Source organism: Marmota marmota, unplaced genomic scaffold, assembly GCF_001458135.2.
Source record: "Marmota marmota marmota unplaced genomic scaffold, marMar, whole genome shotgun sequence".
Taxonomy (NCBI): Eukaryota; Metazoa; Chordata; class Mammalia; order Rodentia; family Sciuridae; genus Marmota; species Marmota marmota.
This window is the reverse complement of record NW_026000229.1, coordinates 17,272,024-17,294,354: the sequence shown is the minus strand read 5'-3', so window position 1 is coordinate 17,294,354 and position 22,331 is coordinate 17,272,024. Positions and strand designations below refer to the sequence as shown.

The 22,331-nt window shown below is 46.3% G+C and overlaps 1 protein-coding gene across 4 annotated transcripts in view; it reads right to left on the bottom strand.

Annotated features, from left to right (window-relative positions):
• The window catches only part of Dapk2 (death associated protein kinase 2), a 151,540-nt gene that overhangs the window by 23,797 nt on the left and 105,412 nt on the right, over positions 1-22,331 (bottom strand). The window contains exons 10-12 of one of the 4 annotated variants that reach the window (XM_048793397.1): positions 15,254-15,343; positions 15,056-15,139; positions 2,795-3,201 (exon numbers count right to left, since the gene is read on the bottom strand). In XM_048793397.1, coding sequence (XP_048649354.1) covers positions 2,947-3,201; positions 15,056-15,139; positions 15,254-15,343 — 429 coding nt within the window. In that variant the 3' untranslated portion in view covers positions 2,795-2,946. Of the gene's footprint in view, positions 1-2,794; positions 3,202-10,336; positions 12,245-15,055; positions 15,140-15,253; positions 15,344-22,331 lie in introns of those variants that run through there. The other 3 variants (XM_048793396.1, XM_015480565.2, XM_048793399.1) reach the window with 3 other exon arrangements.

Sequence of the window (22,331 nt, the reverse complement as noted above, 5' to 3'; positions counted from 1 at the left end):
AGGAACCTAACTCTGCCTCAGGCTCTAAGGTGCCGGGTCCCAGGTCAAAACAAATCACCCTCACTCATCCCCTGGTTTACATCATCAGTCTATAACAGACCAGCATGTGGACCAGCAAGACAAGATGAGGGGCTGCCAGCTTTTCAGAGAAAGCGTCCGTGGATAACCTTTCTGTCTGGCACTCACCCCCTCAGTAAACATGGTAAAGTCACCCTGTACCTCCATGGGCACATGCCGGGGCAGTCAGACGATAAAGAAAAGCCAGATAACTGTTTAAAATACCCAACCTGGAGGAAAGGTGGGAGGCTGTAGGACCCTGAAATCCCCCTCCACCACAGAGGCCCCTGGCTAAAGTAATAAGAGCCCAGTGGGGACACCATAGCTGCTTCCTGACTCTTGGCCCAGAGGAGCTACACAGGCGCCTGGGCCAGGGCCCTGGGTATTTTCAGCCTTCAGCAGGCTCAGCAAGTCTGAGAGGCATCAGCCATATTGTATTTCAGGTAACCAAGGAATGAAGCCAGCAACATGGCCAGTGGAAGCTGTCCTTATGCCCTTGCCACTGGCGTGGGCTCTACCTCCCTTTCTGCTAGTCTCCAGAGGCAGGCATAGCTGAGGCACGTGACAGGGGCTCCTGACAGGTCCAAAGGGCACCAGAAATAGGTGGCATGGGCAACCTTAACTGCCACCAAAGTGCTTGAGATTGTGTCTCAGGCCCCATGATGACTCCACCCTTCACCTGTTCCCTCTGTGAACATTCTGAGCACCTGCCTCCTTCTGGTAACCATGGTGGAGGTAGAGTGGTCCACCATTCAGCTTTGCCCTGATTCTCCTGCTTTTAGCACTGAAAGTTGCATGTCCCATGAAACCTCCCAGTCCAGGCAAGCTGGGACTATTGGTTGCTCTTACTGGGGACTTTGTTGGCAGTATCTCCCAACACTCCTTATTGGGATTCCTTTTTGAACATGCTGCAACTGAGCTCCAGGGAAGGCCAGTTGCTCTCTCATGTCCATGATGCTAAAAGGTGAAGAGGTTGCCACTGGAACCCAAATCTGCCTGACTCTCCCTGTCCCCACCTCAGGTCAGGCCCTTGCCTGCCTCATTCAAATGGTCCTGGTATCCTTAAACTGCCTCTGCCTTCCAGATTTCCTCCACCTTGTCTGTCTCTCCCTCACTCTCCAGGTTGTTTGCCTAAAGTAGCTCAATAGAATTACCTGGTGGGCTTTGCGCGCGCGCGCACACACACACACACACACACAGAGTTTCTGATGCAGGAAGTCTGCAGTGGGCTAGAGAATTTGCATTTCTACAAGTTCCCAGGCTGTACTGATGCTGCTGGCCAGGGACCACAACGGGGGCGACAGCCAGCATCTCTTTGGGGGGTTCTTCTTCCTGCCCAGGAGAATGTAAGCCACCCTAAAACTTAAAGTCTCAAATATTTAGTTAATAACAAAACACAACTATTCAGAAATATATTTACAAATGCGAAGCCCCTGATATATTTAGTCCACAAAGAAAAGATGGCTCAGTGGTTTATTTAAGGGGTATATCAAAGGCAGGGATAAGGTTTCAAGGGCAGAGTCTTGCTTCAAGATGTCTAGTAGTCAGCAGGTTGATTGGCATCTTTTCAGGTCACACCCATCCCAGGTGCTGTATGGATCTTTGGCAGAGATTGAAAGAGAAGTTCACCTGCATCAGACATCAATCCCTATGGGGGGTGCCACAGGAAGTTCCCAGTGCCAGACTTATGCCCTCACAAGGCTACTATTTGCAACATAGTCCACACACAGCCCACAGAAGGCTTGTGACAGACCACACTTAGAGAACTAAGGCTCTGATAAAGTCTCACAAAAACCTCTGGATCTCCCCCCTAACTCACTGAAGCATGGGTTCAAGTCACTCTGTGGCCCAGCCCCCATCATCTCAGGCCCCACTAGCAGGCTATACTACACCTCTGTGTCTTTGCTTATGCTGGTCCTGGCCCCTCCACAGACACAAGTCTTCTTATCTTTTTTTTTTTTAACTTTTTTTTTTTTTGAGAATTTTTAATATTTATTTTCCAGTTATCGGAGGACACAACATCTTTGTTTGTATGTGGTGCTGAGGATCAAACCCGGACCGCACACATGCCAGGTGAGCGGCGCTACCGCTTGAGCCACATCCCCAGCCCCTACAAGTCTTCTTATCTTTTAAGCCTATCTCAAATGCCCCCTCCCTGGATGCTTCCCTGGGCCTCATCTGTCAGAATGAAGGACTCCTTCCCCAGCTCCCAGCTTAGCTCCTATTTCATCCTCTTGTACTTGGATTCCTGTAGGACTGTTTTCCCATTTTTGTCTCTATGTTTAAGTGGATATGATCCCAGGAGACAGAACCAGGATGATAGAAGAATCTTTGGAAAAGCACATTTGAGCTCAACCTGAGAAATAACTTGTAGTAATAGTTTGATGCCAGCTTTTGAGAATCGTGCCAGAGGATTGCAAGCTCCCTGTCACCCCTGAGCATCTTCAGTGGGGTGAGATGAGCACCTACAAAGTCTTGGCCCCCAGTTAGGCCAAGTACTGCCCATCTCAACTTCCCTCTCTGGCCCTTCTCTCACCAGGAGAACCTGGCCCTCCACCAAATCCACAGCCCTGGATTCTAGACCAACTCCCAGGGTTGGACTTCACTAGAAGCAAGTGATCATTGGCAAGCATGACACTCTTGTCAGTGGCCTTCACTGTCTAAACATAAGGAGTGACCAGCGGTGGCACCCTCCTGCTCCAGGCAGCCCCCTGCCCTCCTCTGACTATCACCTCCCCCAGGAGAACTAACTCCATCTTGTCACAATCACCACCTTCTCTCATCAACTCACACCTCACGAGACTGAAAGAAGCAGCTGATCTATGGGTAAACTGAGGATCTACAGCTGCACCCCCAGCCTGGGCTCCTTGGGAAGAGGATGATTATTTCCTATATCCCAATGCTATGTAAATGCTTAGGTGCGTGTGTGTTTACCTTCCACACCTCTTCTTGCCTATGGTACCATACTAGGAAGATGTACAGCAGCAGGTAAATACCCTCTTGTCCTTTCCCATCGACACTGGGAAGGAGCCTGTGAAATCCATCCCAACCAAGAAGGTAATGCCTGCCATCCCTGGGGGATATTTCACTGTTGAAATCAGACTTGATTGCAGTGTGGTGTTGCCTGTTTGTCAGTTGATTGGTCTGGAGAGGGAAGAGAAATTATTCTGAGTCTGGACTCTTAGGGCTTGGTGGGGCTTTCCAGGGTCAGCACTGATGATCAGAGTTTGGTGAGGTCTGCATTCTGTACCATTTGAGAAAATCTGCTCATCTTCCTCCCCCACCAGGAAGTGTTCCATCACTTCCAAAGCCTGCAGCTTGCTTATTGGAAAGGTCTGAGAAAGCCATGACCCAGGGGACCCAGCTGGGAAACACCCGGGTCTCAGTTTGACTTCTTCCAAACTCTAGGTCTCATGAGCATTCCTGTTTCCGCTCCTTCCCAGGGCTAGCTGAGGTCACAACCTTCTGAAAGAATGCAGGGTCACCCAGCCCATCTGAAATTTCCTCTCTGTGTGTGTGAAAGGAGATATGTCCAACTGTGAACACACACAGCCTACATCCTTATGACTCAGCAGATGTGGCTGTCCTCAGCCACATCTCTTGGCTCGTCAAATTGACAGTCTCGGAGGCCTGACAGCATCCCAATAGATGTTGCTGAGTCTGGGCCCATGGGAATTTTCTCCATGAGTCCTTTTGGACAAAACCCAGACACCTAGATGCAGCCGGATGCATGCTACCTCCAATACCTACATATGCCAGAAACACAGACCCCCACATAAAGCCAGACACACAGCCAGATACACCCAGACACAGTCACACATACATATATAGAAATAGGCTGACATGCACATTCAGAAACAGACACATCCAGTGAGATAACCCCATATACAAATCCAAGTACACCCCCAGAGTCCTGGCCAGGCAGTACTGATGGGGTAGTGGTCCACTGAGACAGATTCATACAACACACCTAGGCAAACCCCAAAACACACACCGATACATAGTGTTGCACATCGACAGAGAGACAAAGGATTCAGAATCAGGTCTGTCCTGTGTGCCTGACCTTGCATGCCTTTGTCAAGCCCAGCAGATAGACACTGGCTCTTTGGCAGGGGCCTCTGCGTCTCTGACCCAGAACAAGTGACACAATGGTCAGATGAAAAGAAAATGGAAAACAGTAGAGCTATTAATTCACCACAGTGTAGTTAATCCCCAGAAAAGAATTTTCATTCCTGTATTTATTTGGTAGCTTTCCAAAATTCATCTATGGGAAGGCATAAGGACGAGCAATCTGAATACTCTTGAGACTTCTCTTCCCTTATCAATAGAATCTTACACATCCTTTAAGGCCAGATTAAAGGCTACCCTTGTCCATGTAGTCCTCTAGATCCCCCAGGAAGAAATAGCAGTTTCTCCCAAGCATCCTCAGAGCATACTACATATTCCTCTTTAGCTCTAATTTCTTTCTAGTCACCTTTTCTTGCTTGTCCATTCATTAGATAACAAATACTCTGTTTTCCATATGCCTAATCAAAATTCTGACTAGAGTAGGCCTTTACCACCAATGCGTACTGAACTGAATCCATCCAGGAGTGGGGGCATGCTAGGAGAGGGTGGTTGCCCAGAGTCTGGTTCCAAGGCTCTGTTTTGGTGCCTTGCCAGCCTGAGGTCCCACGGCTTTCCTTACCACTTTGGATCAACCAATGGAAGACAATTCATTCATTTAATTTATCCTACAAATACATACAGAGCACCCCTAGGCCCTGTACAGAAAACAGCAAATGGACACAGTTCTGCCCACATTGAGCTTATGGTCTACCAGAGGAGACGGTCAAGATTTTTTTCTTTTTGTGGAGATTGAACCCAGAGCCTCCTGCATGCTTGGAAAGGGCTCTACTACAGAGTTACATCTCTAGGGTCTTTTATTTTTTTATTTTGCTAAGTTGTCCAAGCTGGACTTGAACTGCAATCCTTCTGCCTCAGCCTCCTGAGTAGCTGGAATTATAGGTGTGTGCCACCATGCTTGGTTAGAAAATTTTAAATATTTGTTGTAGGTTAAATTTTGTCTACATCTTCCTAAATTCTTCTCTAACTCTCCGTACCTCAGACTGTGCCCCTATTTGGAGATAGGGCCTTTGCAGGTATAATTAAGGTGAAATCAGGTCATATTGTGGGCCCTAATCCAATATGACTGGTGATCTTATTATAAGAAAAGATCAGGACAGACACACACACATACAGCAGGTAAAAGCACAGGGAGTAAACAACCATCTGTGAGCTAAAGGGAGAGGTTTTTGAAGAAACCAGCCCTACTATAACTTGGTCTTAGACTTCCAGTCCCTGGGAAAAAAAAATTCTATTGTTTATGCCATCCAGTCTATGGTGTTTTGTTATAGGATTTCTTGCAAACTAATATAATGCCAAAACAAAAACAAAAACAAAAACATAAACCATGAGAAAACAGGATGGGGGCAGATTGTCAAAATCCTGCATTTTCTTCTTTAAAAAAAAAAAAAAAAGTTTGTTACATGAACTAGGCTTGGTAGAGCTCCCTGCAAGCCCAGTGACTTAGGAGCCAAAGCAGGAAGATCTCAAATTTGAGGCCAGCCTGGGCAACTTAGTGAGGGAGACTGTCTCAAAATAAGAAATAAAAGGACTGAGGATGTAGCTCAGTGGTAGAGCACTCCTGGGTTCAATCCTCAGTACTAAAAGCAAAACAAAACAAAGAAGTTATTACACATTTGAAGTCTGACTGGAAAGACTGTCCTCTTGCACCCTGACTCCTGCCAGAGCTTTTTCTGACTCCCCGGCAGGACCTTTCTGAAGGAGTCCCTTGATGATGGTCTCCAGCATCAATGTGATAGAGAAAGGCCTCCCTCCTGCTTTCTCCTGTTTCATAAACTGTTGCTGAGTAAACCGAATCAAGCATTCTACAGGTATGTCTGAGAGAAAGAGTAAGAAGCAGAGCTGGTCCCCAGGAGCCTTGCACCCTGAGCCCCCGTATTGACCAGTAGAGTCCCAGTATTGACCACGTTGGTCAACTTCTACATTTCTCAGATTACTCTTTTGGCCTGAGGCCTCAGAGTATAATTAAATTATTCTCTCTCTATATATATATTTTTTTTCTTTTTTTTTGCCAAGTCCTTCAAAGTTGACCAAGGTCCTTTACAAAATTGGTTTCAAAGAGACACTCATGACAAGTAACACCGATGTTATCGTCACCATTTCACAGATAAGAAAATCCAGCCCACAATGTTTACTGTCCAAGGTCCAACAGCTGAAGAGTATCAGGACTTCACCTAAGCTTTATGGCTTTGAGTGGAGAACTATGATAAGGACGGCTAAGAACTAGAGAGGGGAGCTGGGGGATGATAGAGCCTCTCTTTGGCTCAATTCCAAATAGACAAACCCAAGTGCAAACCCAGGCAAATGGCTCAGATGACTTTTCAAACCCCAGCCTCTAGGTTTCAATCCAAAGAGACATGAAGGTCTCTGGGGCACAGTTTGACAACAGCCTGTTTGGCTTTGGAAGTTGTCCTTGGACTCATGTTTTTAGGCAAACTCCAATGGGAGGTGATGTGAGGAGGTGAGGCTGGGAGGCGCAGGGGTGGTTTCCACCCTTTCTCTTTAAAGTGGGAATAAAAACCCCATCTCAGGTATTCTCACAGGGTGGCGTGATGATCTCTGATGGAGGCACCAGTAAAAGAACACGTGGCAAATGCACTGTGGAGTCAACAGGGAAAAAGCACACAGGGATGGTCACTGTACTGTCTGAATAGAGGCCACTAAAGCAGCCAATCAACATTGGGTTTGGCTTCTTTCACTTCACTTTTTCCCTTTATTATTTTCAATTTAACATTTGGTATAAACAAAAACAGACAACTAATAGGTAATTTAGGATGCATAATAATAAAATTAACTTCCATGAGCTCCCGATAAACTGGGTGCTGGTCCGAATATTGGCAACAACCCAGTGCTCACCCTATTCTCCTCCCTATTTCAGCCGCCCTGACATAAGCTTCACCCTGAATTGGGGATAGTCACCGCTTTGCTTCTGAAATATAATGTTATCACGTTTGCATGTATCTCTAACCATATGGTATAGATTTTGAGCTTAAAAAAATAGTCTCATACTGTACGTGGTTCTCCAGGATTCTTTTTTCATCCACCACTGTGTTTCTCCAGGAAAAGCAGAGAAAAACGTGGATGTGGGGGAAGGCAAAACTGGGCCGGAATCCAGATTCCAAGTACCCCAGCTGCGTGACTGCATGCAAATTTCTTAACTCCTCCGAGTCTCCACTTCATCATCTATAAAAATGAGGCTTTCGTTTCCCTTACAAGGTTATGAAGAGGATCACATGAAATGTGTGAAGAATGTTCCTATTGCAGAGCAGTTTTTTAAAAAAATTATTGTGAGCTCTTTTTCTCCCCCTTTCACTGGAGGGTGGTGGATCACAGATCCACAGGGGGAAAAATACTTACAAAATGATTTCTCCCTAGAAAATATAATAAACTGTTTTCTAGGTTGAGAGCTGGGAACATAAATTTTACTCAATAAGAAATTACTAAGATATATGCTTAGCTATATATTATGAATTGCTAATAGCTAGAGGGAGAGAGAAAGAGAATTTGTGGGAGAGAGGGAAAATCAAAGAAGAGAGAAACTGTTCATGGGAGGTCACCAACTGTGTCTCTACTTTTGGAAATGTCAACCCATTGTTCACAGCTGTTCAACTTTCCAGTCCCTAAGCCTATTAAGGTTTGCTTAGAATGGGATTCTCTCAGTAGACTACCCAGGAAGATATTCTTTGAGGTGCAGCAACAGTGAATAGAACATTATCAGGATGACATCAAGCTGGGGACCAGATGGAAAGAAAGTTCTACAAACCTATGCCAGATACAATTCCTTTCAACACCACAGTCCTCAGTTTAGCTCTTTTCACATATACTTGCTTCTTTATGGAACAGAAGGCTTGACTTTTTTTATATATAGAGAGAGATTTAATGATTTACCTCTTACAGTATGACCTTCATTTGCTTCCAAAACCAGGTTTTTGGCAAATAAACATCTGAGTGGAAAAGGCAAGTATAATCTAAGATCTGTAGTCAGGAAAGCTGGTGAGATTGACATTAAAACACAGCACACGTTAAAATATTGATATACATATTTGTGAAATATTAATGCAGCATCCTGAAACACACAGCAAATGCTCTGGGGAAGGACCTCTTCAAAGAATTGCATCTTAACTGTGCATGACTTTTATCCCTGGAAATGTTCCATTTGCCTCAGAGCACACTGTGGCTTCTTTTAGCCTTGAAGTGTCAGCTGGCCAACACATCCTCCTTCAGAGCCAACAGAATGCTCCTGGTTCCCCTAGGCTAGCTGTTCCACTCATCCTGTCACCTGCAGGCCAGCAGCCATCTGTTAGCAGAGAGCCACAGTGACTGGGGCAGTGTCTGGGAGTGGCATTGGCGCCTGGCTTCTGGCCCCAAAAGGCATCCTCAATGGATAAGCATCCTCAAAGGCCCTCTCTGCCCCTGCCTGGCCCTGTGCTTTCCAAAGGATTCTGGGAAATCCAGCAGATGCCATCAAACACCAGAGAGCTGTCTCAGTCAACAGGGCTTTATATAACCTAGACAGGAAGACCAGGAGGAACAGTCGGTGGGCATGATGAAGTAGACCCCTTTAGAGCAGAGACTGTATTTCCTTTTCCCTAATCTAACTCCAGCATTTAGGACACTGCCAAACACATAGTGAGAATCCAGTAAATACTAGTTCCCTGTCTGCCTTGCAGCCATGGGGGTTGGCTGCTGGGCTGTCCTCACCCAGGGGCAATATCTTTTTAATAAGGAAAGATGTATAGAAACAAGTATGACACTTTCTTCCATTTCTAAGAATGAAGGACAAAGTAGGTAACAGTAAAATACAAGTGCCAGCCTGTTAAAAATGAGGCAAAACTAGCTGGGTATGGTGGCATATGCCTATAATCCCAGCAGTTCAGGAGGCTGAGGCAGGAGGATATTAAGTTCCAAGCCAGCCTCTGCAATTTAGCAAGGCCCTAGGCAACTTAGTGAGACTCTGAGTCTAAATAAGATATTTTAAAAAAGGACTGGGGATGTGGCTCAGTGGTTAAGCATCTATGGGTTCAATTCCCAGTATCAGAAAAAAAAAAAAAAAAAGAGGCAATCTATCTATTTCCTGGAAGGCCCACCACAGTTTATTGAGCTGAAAAAAAATGAGCACTGTACTAAGAGTCAGGAAGTTTGGGCTTTTACCAGACATTTCACAGACTTTCTGTGTGAAGCAGGAAGTTGTCACTTCCTCTCTCTAGGCTTTCTATTTCCTATTCTGTAAGAATGGTTGTGCTAAGATCTAAAAGGCTAAGCCCACGATCGTGATCAGACAAGCCTTTCATAGCTCTCTTTCCTGGCAGGAGAGGAGCCACCTCCCTCCACCACAAATGACTTCCTAGTAGTGCCCAGCGAGCCCATGTTGCAGAATATTTCCTGCTGATTTATATCATCAGGCTCAGTCAAGAATCCTTCACGGGTCCAGGGCGCTGAGTGTAGTCAGAAATTCTCAGCCTCAGTTGTCCTCCCAAACTGAAGCAAGGTATGGGGCTGGTTCTGTCTGAAAACTGGGGAAGCCCAGGACACACAGGTCAGTTGCAGAGCTTTCTACAGCATGCTAGCAGGCCCCCTCCATGTTGCTGGGAGAGTTTCTGAAACTGCATGGCCTTTCTGTTCTTTAGGGGCCATTTTGTTCAGAATCCCTCTACAGGGTGAAAGCAGCTTGGCCTGCTCTCTCACAATGAGCTTAAAACTGCTGACACAGGGAGCCCTACTAAGGGCCCTTTCCTTTCTACCCTTTTGATCCCTCCCAGCCCTGTACTTCCTGGCTCACTTCCTCAGCTGGTTCCCTGGCTCACTTTCCACAACTCCCCTCCCTTCCCCTTCTATGTACTTTCCCACTCTCAGGGCCACCCCTTACTTCTTCACTTCTGACTTCCATGGGTCCTCTCTTGAGTCTGGTCAGCAACGCCATTCTCTTGGCTGGAAAAGCAGGGCCTGGATTTCTGCCATGCAGGTACCCTTGCCATATTCCCCCAAAGAGGAATCCATCTTTATCCTCTCCTTTCTCCCTTGGGCCCTTCTTTATGTTCTTCTATCTGCATTGTTAAAATTCCCATCTCTATCTTGGCCATAGTTGGCAGGTATTGTTTACTAGGGTTTAAGAACCAAAGAGTACCATATAACAAAGTACCACAGACTAGGTGTCTTAAATAACAAAAATTTATTTTCTCAAGAATTGTAACATCAAGGTGTTCACAGGGTTGGTTTGTTTCCAAGGCCCCTTTCCTTAGCTTATAGGCCATTTTCCCTGCCCTGTGTCTTTATATGTTTCCCCCTCTGTATCCAAATCTCCCCTTCTCTCTCTTTTTTTTTTCAAAAAGTCTAAAAAGATATATTTTTTATATTACATCTGTATGAATATATCTGAAAGTTATGGACTGAGCATACAATCATAATTCCTCCCATGATTTCCCCTTCTCTCTCTATCTCTCTTTATTTTATTTTTTAAAGAGATGGGTTCTAGCTATATCACCCGGGCTGGCCTCAAACTCCTGCGTCCAAGCGATCCTCTTGCCTCAGCCTCCCCAGTAGCTGTGACAATAAGGCAGGCTACTGTGCCCAGCAATACCCACCACTCTTTTTTGTAGTAATGGAAACCCAAGACCTTGTGCATAGGAGGCAAGCACTCTACCAATGAACAACATCCACAGCTCTTCCGATAGCCCCCTCCCTTTTATGAGATAGGGTTTCTCTGACTTGTCCAGACTGTCCTAAAAAAATTATAATCCTCCTGCCACAACCTCCAGAGTAGCTGGGATTATAGGCATGTGCCACCGTGCCTGGCTGATTCTTCTTTCATTTTGGTACCAGGGATTGAACTCAGGGGCACTCAACCACTGAGCTACATCCCCAGCCCTATTTTGTATTTTATGTAGAGACAGGGTCTCACCGAGTTAGTTGCTTATTGCCTCACTGTTGCTGAGGCTGGCTTTGAACTTGCAATCCTTTTGACTCAGAGCTGGGGGCATTACAGGCGTGTGGCACTGTGTCCAACTAATCTCTTCTTATAAGACCAGTCATAGAGAATCAGGGTCCACCTCAGTGAACTCATTTCATTTTAATTACTGTTTAAAGACCCTGTCTCCAAATATACTAATATTCTGTGGTGGGAAGGGTTAGGATTTCAACATATGAATTTGGGGGAGACATGATTAGCCCATAGCAGCAGGAGTGGTACAGGGGTGGTGTGGGGAGCTCAGGCCTTTCATGCTGGCGTCAGGTTTGGAGACCTTTAGAGAAGGATGCAGAAGGCAGACACCCTGAAGGCAGGAGGGGACAATTTAGAATCACCTTCTGAGGTTCTGTCCCCTCAGCACCTCCAAGTCATAGGCCCTTGGGCTAAGGAAATCAGAAGAAGGTAGCCCTAAAAGAAGCCAAGCCTCAGATAAACCAAAAGTTTAATAAAAATGAAAAATATTACAGCACAGTGGGCTGACAATGGTTGTTCTAGAAGGTCTAGTATGTTGGTCACTCTGGTATGCTGATTCCAGTGGGTTCTAGGAGGTCACGGATTGGTCCCTCATATTCCAAGATTCTCTTCACTGTTCCCTTAGTGGGAGGTCTCTGTCTTCCTGGTGTGATTTCTGACCAGGCTGGTTCTGAACTCCCTCACCCTGTGAGGAGAGCTGCCTGAGTCTGACCTTCATGCCGGGATGAAGATGATGTTTTACATCATTTCCCGAAGTTCACACCCCTGCCCAGATTCTGAGATTGGCAGACAGATAAAAGCCAGTTTCATGAAGAATTAAGAGCTTTGGAAGTGCTGGAGCCTCCTCCACAGGAGAGAGCCAGAACTCCCAGGGTCTCCTGGCTCCCCTGCAAATTTTTCTGAATCCTGCAGGCCCTTCTCTTGCAAAGTGCTCAGGAATGTGGAACGCCTGGCTGCTGGTGATGAGCTGGGTCCAAGAGTCTGCACAGAAGGGAGCCCCGCTGGGCCTGGACCTCCCTGGCAGCCACTGCAAGTCCAGCCAAGTTAGGAGGTACTGCTCCTCCTCCTAGGGTGGAGGGCTTTCCTCTTGGTGATGTCCTCCTCAGTGTCACTCTCACAATTCCTCTGGGGGAAAAAAAAAAAAGAAGGCCAGAGCAGGGGGTTATGGGATGCCAGGAAGCGGGTTGGGCTGGGCAGCCTAAGTTGATATACCTCAGCTGGGGCATATCCAGAGACCAGTGGAAGGGAGGGGTCTGGTGGGGGGCTTAAAATGAGGCCAGACTAACAAACTTGAGGCCTCCTTGGAGGCAGGAAAGCAGGTAGGGCATCTAAGGGAAACCAGGCACCAAAAGACACCCACCATAATAATGAAAATTAGATCTGGTGCCCTTTGTGGCCACACATAAGGATAAGTTGTCTGTGGGCTGCTGAGTCTCTGCTCAGTCTAGAGAGAGAGGTAAGCTATAGGTTCCCCCCCAAGCTCCAACAGCCACCATTCCAACCCCTCCACCTTGACTCACTTCCACTGCACCTTCAGCAAGCCTTGCCCTGCAGCTCTTCCAATGAAATGACTTCTGAAAAGCTCATTTTTATGAACAAGGAAAGAAGTAAACAATACAGTCTGTCCATCCCAACATGGCTAAAGCAGAGCCCAGGTAACTGCCCAGAGGGCATGATGTCTTTCTGTTCAGCTCACACTAACTAATATAATTATTAAAATTATTAGGGGCTGGGGTTGTGGCTCAGTAGTAGAGCACTCGTCTGGCATTTGCAAGGCACGGGGTTTGATCCTCAGTACCACATAAAAATAAATAAGTAAATGTCCAACTACAACTAAAATTTTTTTTTAATTATTAAAAGAAGAACTAGGGCTGGGGTTGTGGCTCAGCGGTAGAGCACTTGCCTAGCACGTGCAAGGTCCTGGGTTCGATCCTCAGTACCACATAAAAATAAATAAACAAAAGAAAGATTAAAAACAAAAAAGAACTAATTCAGACTTCATAAAGTCATCTTAAAAAAATTTAAAAATTGTGGGGCTGGGGATGTGGCTCAAGCAGTAGCGTGCTCGCCTGGCATGCGTGTGGCCCAGGTTCGATCCTCAGCACCACATACAAAGATGTTGTGTCCGCCAAAAACTAAAAAATAAATATTAAAAAATTCTCTCTCTCTCTCTCTCTCTCTCTCTCTCTCTCTCTCCCTCTCCCTCTCTCTTTAAAAAAAAATTAAAAATTGTTAGATGTTCAATTTCAATATTCCCCAAACAAAAGGGCCCTATCATTACCTTTTTTTTAAGAAAAGTCCCTTTGTAAAAACTATGTCTGTTTGGGACTCAATACTTTTCCACTTGTAGAATGAGCCACGGAGCTAATAATGCTGAGTGTTTGAATAAAAAGAAAACTATCTTCAAGTGTTTGTGCTAGGACAAAAATTAGGAAAAGAATGTATGTTCTTCACCATTACTCTCTGGTCCTCTCTCTCCACACACATGGCAATGGGGTCAGGGCTCATGAAAGGCATGTCTGCTCCCTGTCATGCACCCTCCCAGGCTGGCCTGAGCCAGCAGGAAATCCAAGGGCAAGGTTAACTTCAGCCAAATACATCCTGGACCAAGTCTTGCCATTATAATAAAAATAACTCAAGCTCTGCTGACCAGCAACTTTTTATACCATGAATCAGAGCCAAACAACAAAAAAGTAAGCTGGGTAAAGTCTGCATGTGATTGACAGGTATGCTCAGAGGGAGAGTGGTCCAGTCCCCTTTATAGCAGGTCAGGGAAGCAGACAGAAAAGGGATACAACTTGGCCAATGCCTTGTAGGCTTCTGGAGTCATAAATCCTCAAGTCTTGGCAAGAGCAGGAATAAACCAAAGCTCAGGCTGAAGAAAGAGAACTCCGGGATACATGGGGGGAGTAGGAAGTACGGGAAGTGCTGGGTCCTGGGATGTGCCTAAGTGCTGTGTATCTTGAGGCTGCTCAGGTGTCTCAGACAGTTGATTCTCTGTCCCTTCTTTAACAAGGAGTCACCTTCTGTCCTGGCCTGTACCAACTCAGACCCTCCTGGGTGGCCCCCTTCACCTTCGCAGTGGGGGAGCTGCCAGGGAATCCCTACAGACTGAAATACTGACATTAGTGTTGTATTTTAAAGTCTATAAGAGGATTTTAAACAATAGTAATAATTGCTCTCATGTATTGAACACTTACATGCCAAATTTCAGGGACAGGTCACTACAACCCCATATTTATTCTATGAGGTAGGAACTATTATTTAATTCATTTCACAAATGATGACATTTTGGCATAGAGAGATTAAGTAATTTCCTTAAGATCACTTAGCTAGTAAGTGGCAGATTTGAATCCTGGCAGTCTGGCTCTAGAGGCTCTAGAGGCTATTCTCTTCAGCATATCCCATTATAAGATGCATAAAACTATAACAAGTATAAGAAACCATCCTAATATTATTATTGATAATGGTAATCTAAAGCAAGCTAGAAATGGGAGGATTTAAAAGAGGATGTAAAATTCCCATTCTAAAGTAGATTTTTGGATCATCAGAAATAAATTTTGGATGGTCTCTGGTATTCATTCTCCAGAGTCCCCACCATCCTCTGAGGACTATAAGTCTTCAGGGCGGTTCTGGAGGGATGGGGAGGGAGTGGGAGCAGCAATCTCTTCAAAGATGGAGCAGGAAAGAATTTAAGATTCTCCAAAAGTTCATGCTGCCTTGTTGGAGCACCCCACCCAGCACCAGCCAGAGGCCCCCCAAACATATACCTCTGCTGATTACACACTAGCTCCAGGGCAGAGGAGCACAGGGCCAGCAGAAAAGACTGGAAATAACTAGCACTCACCTGCCTCAACAGGGGAGAGAAGGTCCCCCTACTTCCAAGCTTCACACCACCCCCAGAATTCTGCCCCAAAGGGTCCTGCATTTACCCACCAGGTCCTCATTTGGCCTCAGGTGCACCTTCTTCATCAGGGAGCGAGTGAGGTGATTGCACAAGGACACGATGCTGAAGGACAGCTGAGGGAGGGAGGGAGAGAAAACAGATGCCAGGTGAGAATGTGCTCAGGGACCCTGAAGAGCGGCAGGGTGCCTGGCTGGCCCTCTCCCCCAACCACTCCAAACCACACACACCTTCCACCTCCTGCGGACATACTGCTTCTTGAAGTTCTCCAGGTTGACCAGGGACTCCCTGCGCACCATGGCTTGCTGGTTGTCCACCGGCTACAGGACAAAGCAGAGCATGATGGTGTCAATGGGCGTCAGACAGCAGCTGCCCACCTCCCTGCAGAACCCTAGCCACATGCTGTCCTCAACCTGCCCCGATACCTCCCTGCCAGGCAGGGTGTGCAGTGGGAGCGGTACAGTGAGGCAATGGCTACAGATGTCTCAGCTGCTCAGGAGATGGATGTCCCTGAGCTATTATTACTACAACCAGATACACAAGCCAGTGTGGCTAGAGGCCCAGCTTCTCCTGAAGTGGGAGAGCAGGAGGCAGGGGCTTCGATCACACATCACTTTGGGGACAGGGTCATTTTCTGGCAATCTGGGATGCTCCCTGTATGCTGGACTGGCTCTGGGTTTAGCAAAATGGATGGCTTGTTGGCAAACAGAGCATTAATACATCTTTAGAAAATAAATGGAAGGAAATAGGGGCTTTGGTGGGAGTCAGGTGGAGACAGATGTGTAACTGCCCTTCATTGCCTAGCAGTCGAGGCTTAGCTTAAATCTCAGCTTCTCTAAGAAGCCTGATATGGCTTCTCTGAGCCTCAGTTTTCCTATCTGAAATGGGGGATAATAACATGTCACAGGGTTGTTGAGGCTGACATAAAGAATTTAACCTAGCACCACTCAATAAACAGTAACAAGTTATGTCCATCTCCTCTCAAATCCCTTCCCCCACTTTTTTGACACTAGGGATTGAACTCAGGGGTGTTTAACCAGCTCATCGCCAGCCATTTTTAAATATTTTATTTAGAGACAGGGCCTCACTAAGTTGCTGAGGCTGACTTTGAACTTGTGATCCTCCTGCCTCAGCCTCCCCAGCCACTGTGCTTACAGGTGTGCACCACCTTTCCCAGTTCCCTCTTTTTATTAAATGAGGCTTTCCTAAGTCATGAGATAGGTTTTGGGAGTTCTGTGAATCTCTGAAACGGTTTGCAAATTTTCGTGTGTGAATGTGTATGTGAGTGTTCATAGCAAGCTAGTCATAAGAGCTAAGTAGAAAAAACCCAGATGTGCATCAACTGATGAACAGATAAAGAAAATGTGGTATCCATACATGAAATATTATTCAGGAATATTATACATGAAAACAAATAGAGTATTGATACAAACTACAGCATGAATGAATCTTGAAAACATTAAATGGAAGAAGCCAGCACAAAAGACCACATATTGTGTGATTCCATTTATATAAAATGTGCCAGAATAGGCAAAACCAGAGACAGGAAGTAGATCAAGTTGCTAGGGGCTGGGAAAAGGAGAGAATGGGGGATGACTACAAAGGGTATGGGGTTTCTTTCTGGGATAATGAAAATGTTCTGGAGTAAGAAAGCAACGGTGGTTGTATAACCTTGTAAATGTACTAAAAAGCATTGGATTGTATGTTTTAAAATGGCAACTTTTATGGGTTATAAATTATACCTCAATAAAAAACCAATTTAGTGTGTCTGCATAGACAAGCATTTCTTCTGAGTCGATAGCTTTCATAGATTCTCAAAGGACCCCATGACCTCAAGAAAACGAGCTGCCCGGGATGACCCCTAAGGTCCTGTGCAGCTTTTTTCCCTCTACTCTGACAACCTGCTCACTGCAAGGCCATATTTGGTCCTGGTGAATGCTAAGGGTGGGTAGTTCACTGACTCCCTAAGGCTGGTCTTGTCTCTTAACCACACTGAGAGCACATTTCCATTCTTGTTCATCTTTCATCATAGCATCAGGAACCAGAAGAAAGCCAACGCACACTGTGGGCCTGGGCTGCTCTGGACTTGCATATGGCAGGGGACCCGTTGCAGGGCCTTTCTCTAAAGCCCCCAGAAGGCCTCCAAGTGTTCCAAATTCTAATGCAAGTGCCACCTGCTTCCTGGAGCACTTCCAAGAAATAATGTCTCCCTCCCAGGCCTGACCAAAGCACCTGCGTGCTCTATTCCTATGTGCAGCAGCTATCTCTGCCAGCTCTGTAGTAGAGGAATCCCACCACTGGAAAGCAACCCCAGAGCACAGAAACTTTTCCATGTCTATGCCCCTCTCTCCTCTCTGCCCAGAGAGGTAGCTGCCTGGTTATTTCCCTGAGCTGCTCAAGAGATAAATTGGAATAAATTGCAGGACCTGAGACCTACTCATTTCATCAGTGAGAGGCCCAGGTCACCCTCTCAGTACACTGCAAGGGTGTCATGAGTCTGTCAGTGAGATGCAGAGTTCTGTGGGGGTCAAGGAGCAGGGACAGAGTTTTAGCAACCCTGAAGTAGATGGGAGGTGGGAAGGCCAGGGGCTGCTGACCTTCCCAAATGAGCACACAGTGGTTTGGGCAAAGAGTGCAGGAAAAAGAGGAGGGGAAGGAAGAGACAGGAAAAGGGAAGAGAAAAGGATGAGGACACAGAGGGATCACCAGGCCACGCCCAGCTCTCCTGGACCCTTTCCTTAACTACCTGCCACATCTGCAGGTCCAGCCTGGGTCCAGGTCCCACCAGGAAGGGAGGCACAAAAGCAGGCAGAGGACTTTCCTTTGCAACCACAAGAATGGGATTCTAATAAGGAAAGGGTTGTAATACACCCTACTGTCATATCCACATAAAAAGAAAAAAAAAAAAAGAAAAGCAGGCAGAGGGCAGCCCACCTGTGCTGACAACCTGCCTGTCCCTCTGCTCCAAGCCTTCCTGTGGCTTTCCAGTGCTCTCCATATAACCCAACATTCTCCTGGAGACTCCCAGGCCAGCATATGCCTCCTCCGCCACACAGGTTGGCTTGCTGATCCTAAACCCAAGGTCTCAGGGTCGTTGCCCTTGCTCATTCTTACATCACTTTGTCACTTGGGTCAGGTCTTTGTTCAAACATCACCTCCTCAGAGGAGCCTTCCTGATTCCCCCTAGATAAAACAGCTCTTCAGCAGTCCCCCATGACGACTTTGCTTATGCCAGTCTTCTCTATTGTATGTGTCACTGCCTGGCATTTTATTCTGTATTAATTTGGGGATTGTTTTGTGAATCCCACCCTCCTTATTCCTCATGGCTTCTAGAATCTCCTTCCCCCAGATGATTAGCATGCTGCCTCTCACTCCTCAAAACCTTTCTACCTCTAACTTCACTCATGTCTTCAATTCACTCAGCCATGATTTATCCTTTCAGTGGAACCCTGGCAAAGGACGTTTGTCTCTTACAAGGAGAAGTTGATGAGGTGGGGCTAAAAGTTCCAAGAGGGAAGGAACCTCTTTTTGTCCACTTACTGCGGGGTGCCCTCACCCAGGAGAAAAATGGCTGACCTCAGGGCTGGAAGGTCAACACAGGCAAGGGGTCCTGTTAAGGAGAATCCCCCCTTCCTACTGGCCAAGCAGGAAAAGACACTGAGCAGAGGGGCCCAGATGAAATGTCAGGTGGGACCATTTCCAGGGCCATTAATGAAAAGTGATGCAATTACTTCTAGGTTCCTGTCCATCCATATGCTACAAACAATAGCATCACCCCTGAGGAGATGACCATCCAGGCTATGAGTCTGTCAGGCTTACCTTTCCTAATCAATGGGCCTCCCTGGTTGATAAAAGGCTCAATGCCAGGCTAATGCTATCAGCCCAGCTTGGAAAGTCAGAGACAAATTCTGCAGTGAAATTTGTTCCCAGAAGGAATGTGGCTCGAACACTTTTGACTAAATTGAGAATGTGAGGGGAAGAAGGAGTTATGCCCGCCTTCTCCTGGCCCTTTCCTCCTTGCAAACAGTGAATACCCAACTGTCTTCCAACCTTGTGGCCTATCAGTGTCGTCAGAAGCCTGGGAAATTTCCACCTGGCTCTTGGGGGTATGTTCTGTGTCTTGGGAGGATGTCAGGAAGGGAGACAAGAAGACAGAAAGCAGTGGAGGCTGGAGTCAGATTTTGTTTATACAGATGCAAATGCCTTTGAAAAGTCTAGTGGGCTGTTCTAGGTCTGTGCCCACATCCACAGAGCGTGGAGAGGAAGCAGGAGCCACCAACAAATCATGAAAAAGAGACCCCAGCTTCACAGAAGAGCCATTCCAGACGCTTTTCTCTAAATACCAAGCTTCCTGTAGAAACTGCAAACAGATTGCAACTTCTCAAACCTCCATCTGTACCTTCTCTCCAGCCTCATACTTCATGGAAAACTGGGGCACCCATTTTTCTTTCCTGCCCAGGACACTTTCTGGGCCTCACTACCTCCACCTCCCTCAGTTGCATCTCTCCAGGTAGCACCTCTGCCTCTTCCTTTGTTGGCTACTTTGATGGCTGGAGCCCTGTCCTGGCTGGACTCACCATTGGTTTTCTCAGGAAGGTGCAGGTGAGGCTTGACACCTGGATGTCTGCCTCCTCACTGGGTAGGGTAGGGAGAGCTGAAGGCAATAGGAGGAGGTGGCAATGCCCCTTTCCTTGCCTGGCCTGACTTTTCTGAGTTAGGTTTCAGCTTGAACACATGGAGACTCTTAATCCTCTTCTCCAGGACCTTCAGTTTTCTTGAGCAATTGTTCAACTCCAGCAAAAGCTTCCAAAGCTCTCCCTCCTGTACTGTCATATATATATATGACATACAATATCTTTATTTCATTTTTATGTGGTGCTGAGGGTAAACCTGGTGCCTCAAGCATGCTAGGTGAGCACTCTACCACTGAGCCACAACCCCAGCCCCTGGACTGTCAGGAAGGGGCTGACTTGAAAGACGTCAACCAAATGCTATGTGTGAACTGTGTTTGAATTCTGATGTGAATAAACCAACCGTCGACAGGATACCCTTGAAAAATGTGGGACATGTGATTATAGAATAGGTATCCAGATGAGATGGAGGAATTATTGCTGATTTTTCAGGTGTGATAATGGCATGGTGGTTATATAAAAAAAGAAAGTCCTACTGGGTTTAGTGGCATACAACTGTAATTCCAGCTACTCTGGAAGCTGAGGCAGGTGGATCCCAAGCGTGAGAACCAAACTAGACAACTTAGCAAAATCCTAACTCAAAATAAAATTAAAAGGGCTAGGGATGTAGCTCAGGGGCAAAGTGTTTGTCTAACATACACAAGGCCCTGGGTTCGATTCCCAGCATTGAAAAAAAAAATTCTTTTTTTTTTTTTAAATTCTTATCAGAGATTCATGCTGAAGAATTTATGAATCGAGTAAATCTGAAGTTTGTGTTAAAATTCTTGAAATATTCCAGAAAATAGTGTGTGTGGTGGGGTGGAGGGAGATGAATAAAAGACTGGCACAGGGCACAGTGGCACATATCTGTAATCCCAGCAGCTTGGAAGGCTAAGACAGGAGGATCAAAAGTTCAAAGCCAGCCTCAGCAATTTAGCAAGATCCTGTTTTGGGTTCAATCCCAGTACCAAAAAAAAAAAAAAAGACTGGCTGTGAATTTGACTAAATTCCAGATGAAGTGAGATAATAAGTACCTGGAATCCACTATACTATTCTCTGTACTTCTGTGAAAGTTTTGAAAATTTTCCATGACAAAAAGTTAAAAACAAAAGCTCTCCTCATTTTAATCTCTAGCCTCCACTCAATAGTTCTGAGTTCCTGACCCAATCTGGGCTCACAGCCATCCCTCCAAATTCTACTTAGCACCTTCTTCATAAGGAAACAGCTTGGTGGCGATGGTAGGGGTGTCAGTGATGGAGCTGCCCTGAGAAGACCTCTGCTCTCTGCATCCCTCCTACCCTGTCTCAATCAGAATTCATCTCTCTCCTGATTTGTAGAATATTCTATTTTATCACTAACCCTGGCCTTTCCCACCTCCCAGTCGGTCGGGTCCCCATTAACCCCAGATATTGAGAGTTTCATTCAGGGGTTATCTTGTCCTTATCAGTCACCCCTACTCCACCACAAGCCAGAGCACAATCAGTGTTTGTTCAACTGCACTGGCCCCTCTGCAACTCAAACATGCCCTCTGCTGGGTTCCTCTCCAGGGCAAAGAATCTTCTCCACAGGCCAAGAACTTCATAGACAAAGGAGAAAAGGCATTCATTTCCTCAGACATTCACAAAAGGTAGACCGTGGGAGGTGACAGCTGGGCACATAGCCACCTCCAATGTGGGCCAACTGTGCAGCATGATCCAGTGAGGAGGGAAGCTGCCATCTTCATAGTCACCAGCAGAGAAGGGGCTCATGGAGGATGTTCTGGCTTCTCCTGTCATGATTACTCTGTTCCATCCCTTCATCATTAGCTTCCCTTATCTACAAAATCACGAACTACCAAACCATCACCACCCTTCCTAATACAAACTAGACAGGCAGAGATATGCCATGAGCATCTGCCCCAGGGCAGGGTCACCACTGCTGCCTCCCCAAGGGCTGACTCTCCAGCTTCCTTGGGAATCTTTATTCAGGGAGGTGTCACACAGTCATCTTTTCCTCCCCAATGGCCCAGGATGGTGTTTAAACTGAGCAGGGAAGTTGACCTTTAATTTACTCAATTCTTGTGAACTAAAAATCCTCCATGATGGCAGAGGGGCCTGCCCACAGAGCAGTGCCCCCAAGAGGTCCTCCCTCAAGGTCCCAAGAAAATATGCCCACGTGCCATCCACCATGGCCAGCCCTGCCCTTACCACCACTGTTACAATGCCAACTGTGGGCATGGGGGGAACAGAGCAAGCAGGTTCACTGGCTGCGTTCCACAGGCCTCCTTGGGTTCCCCTCAGCACCAGGTTGAGAGCCAAAGGAATTCTACTGGCAGGAGACAGAGGAAGGTCACAGGCTTCTCTGATTTCCCTGACAGACTTGGGGGCATTTCTCAATTTACTTTGATTTGTCTTTAGATGCTCTTTGTACAGAAAAAGGTCTGTTTTTGAAACACAGTGAAGGAGAAGCAGTTACCAATGACTAGAAACACACACAGGACCATTTTACTACTCTGAAGAAAAACTACTTATGGCTGGGTGCCCAGCTCAGGGGCCGATCAGCAGAGACTGAAAAACTTGCCCTCTACGAGGCTGTAAAATGAGGATATCAGATGGTGTGTAGCTGATTCCACAAATCTAAGATAACCACTTCTTCCTCC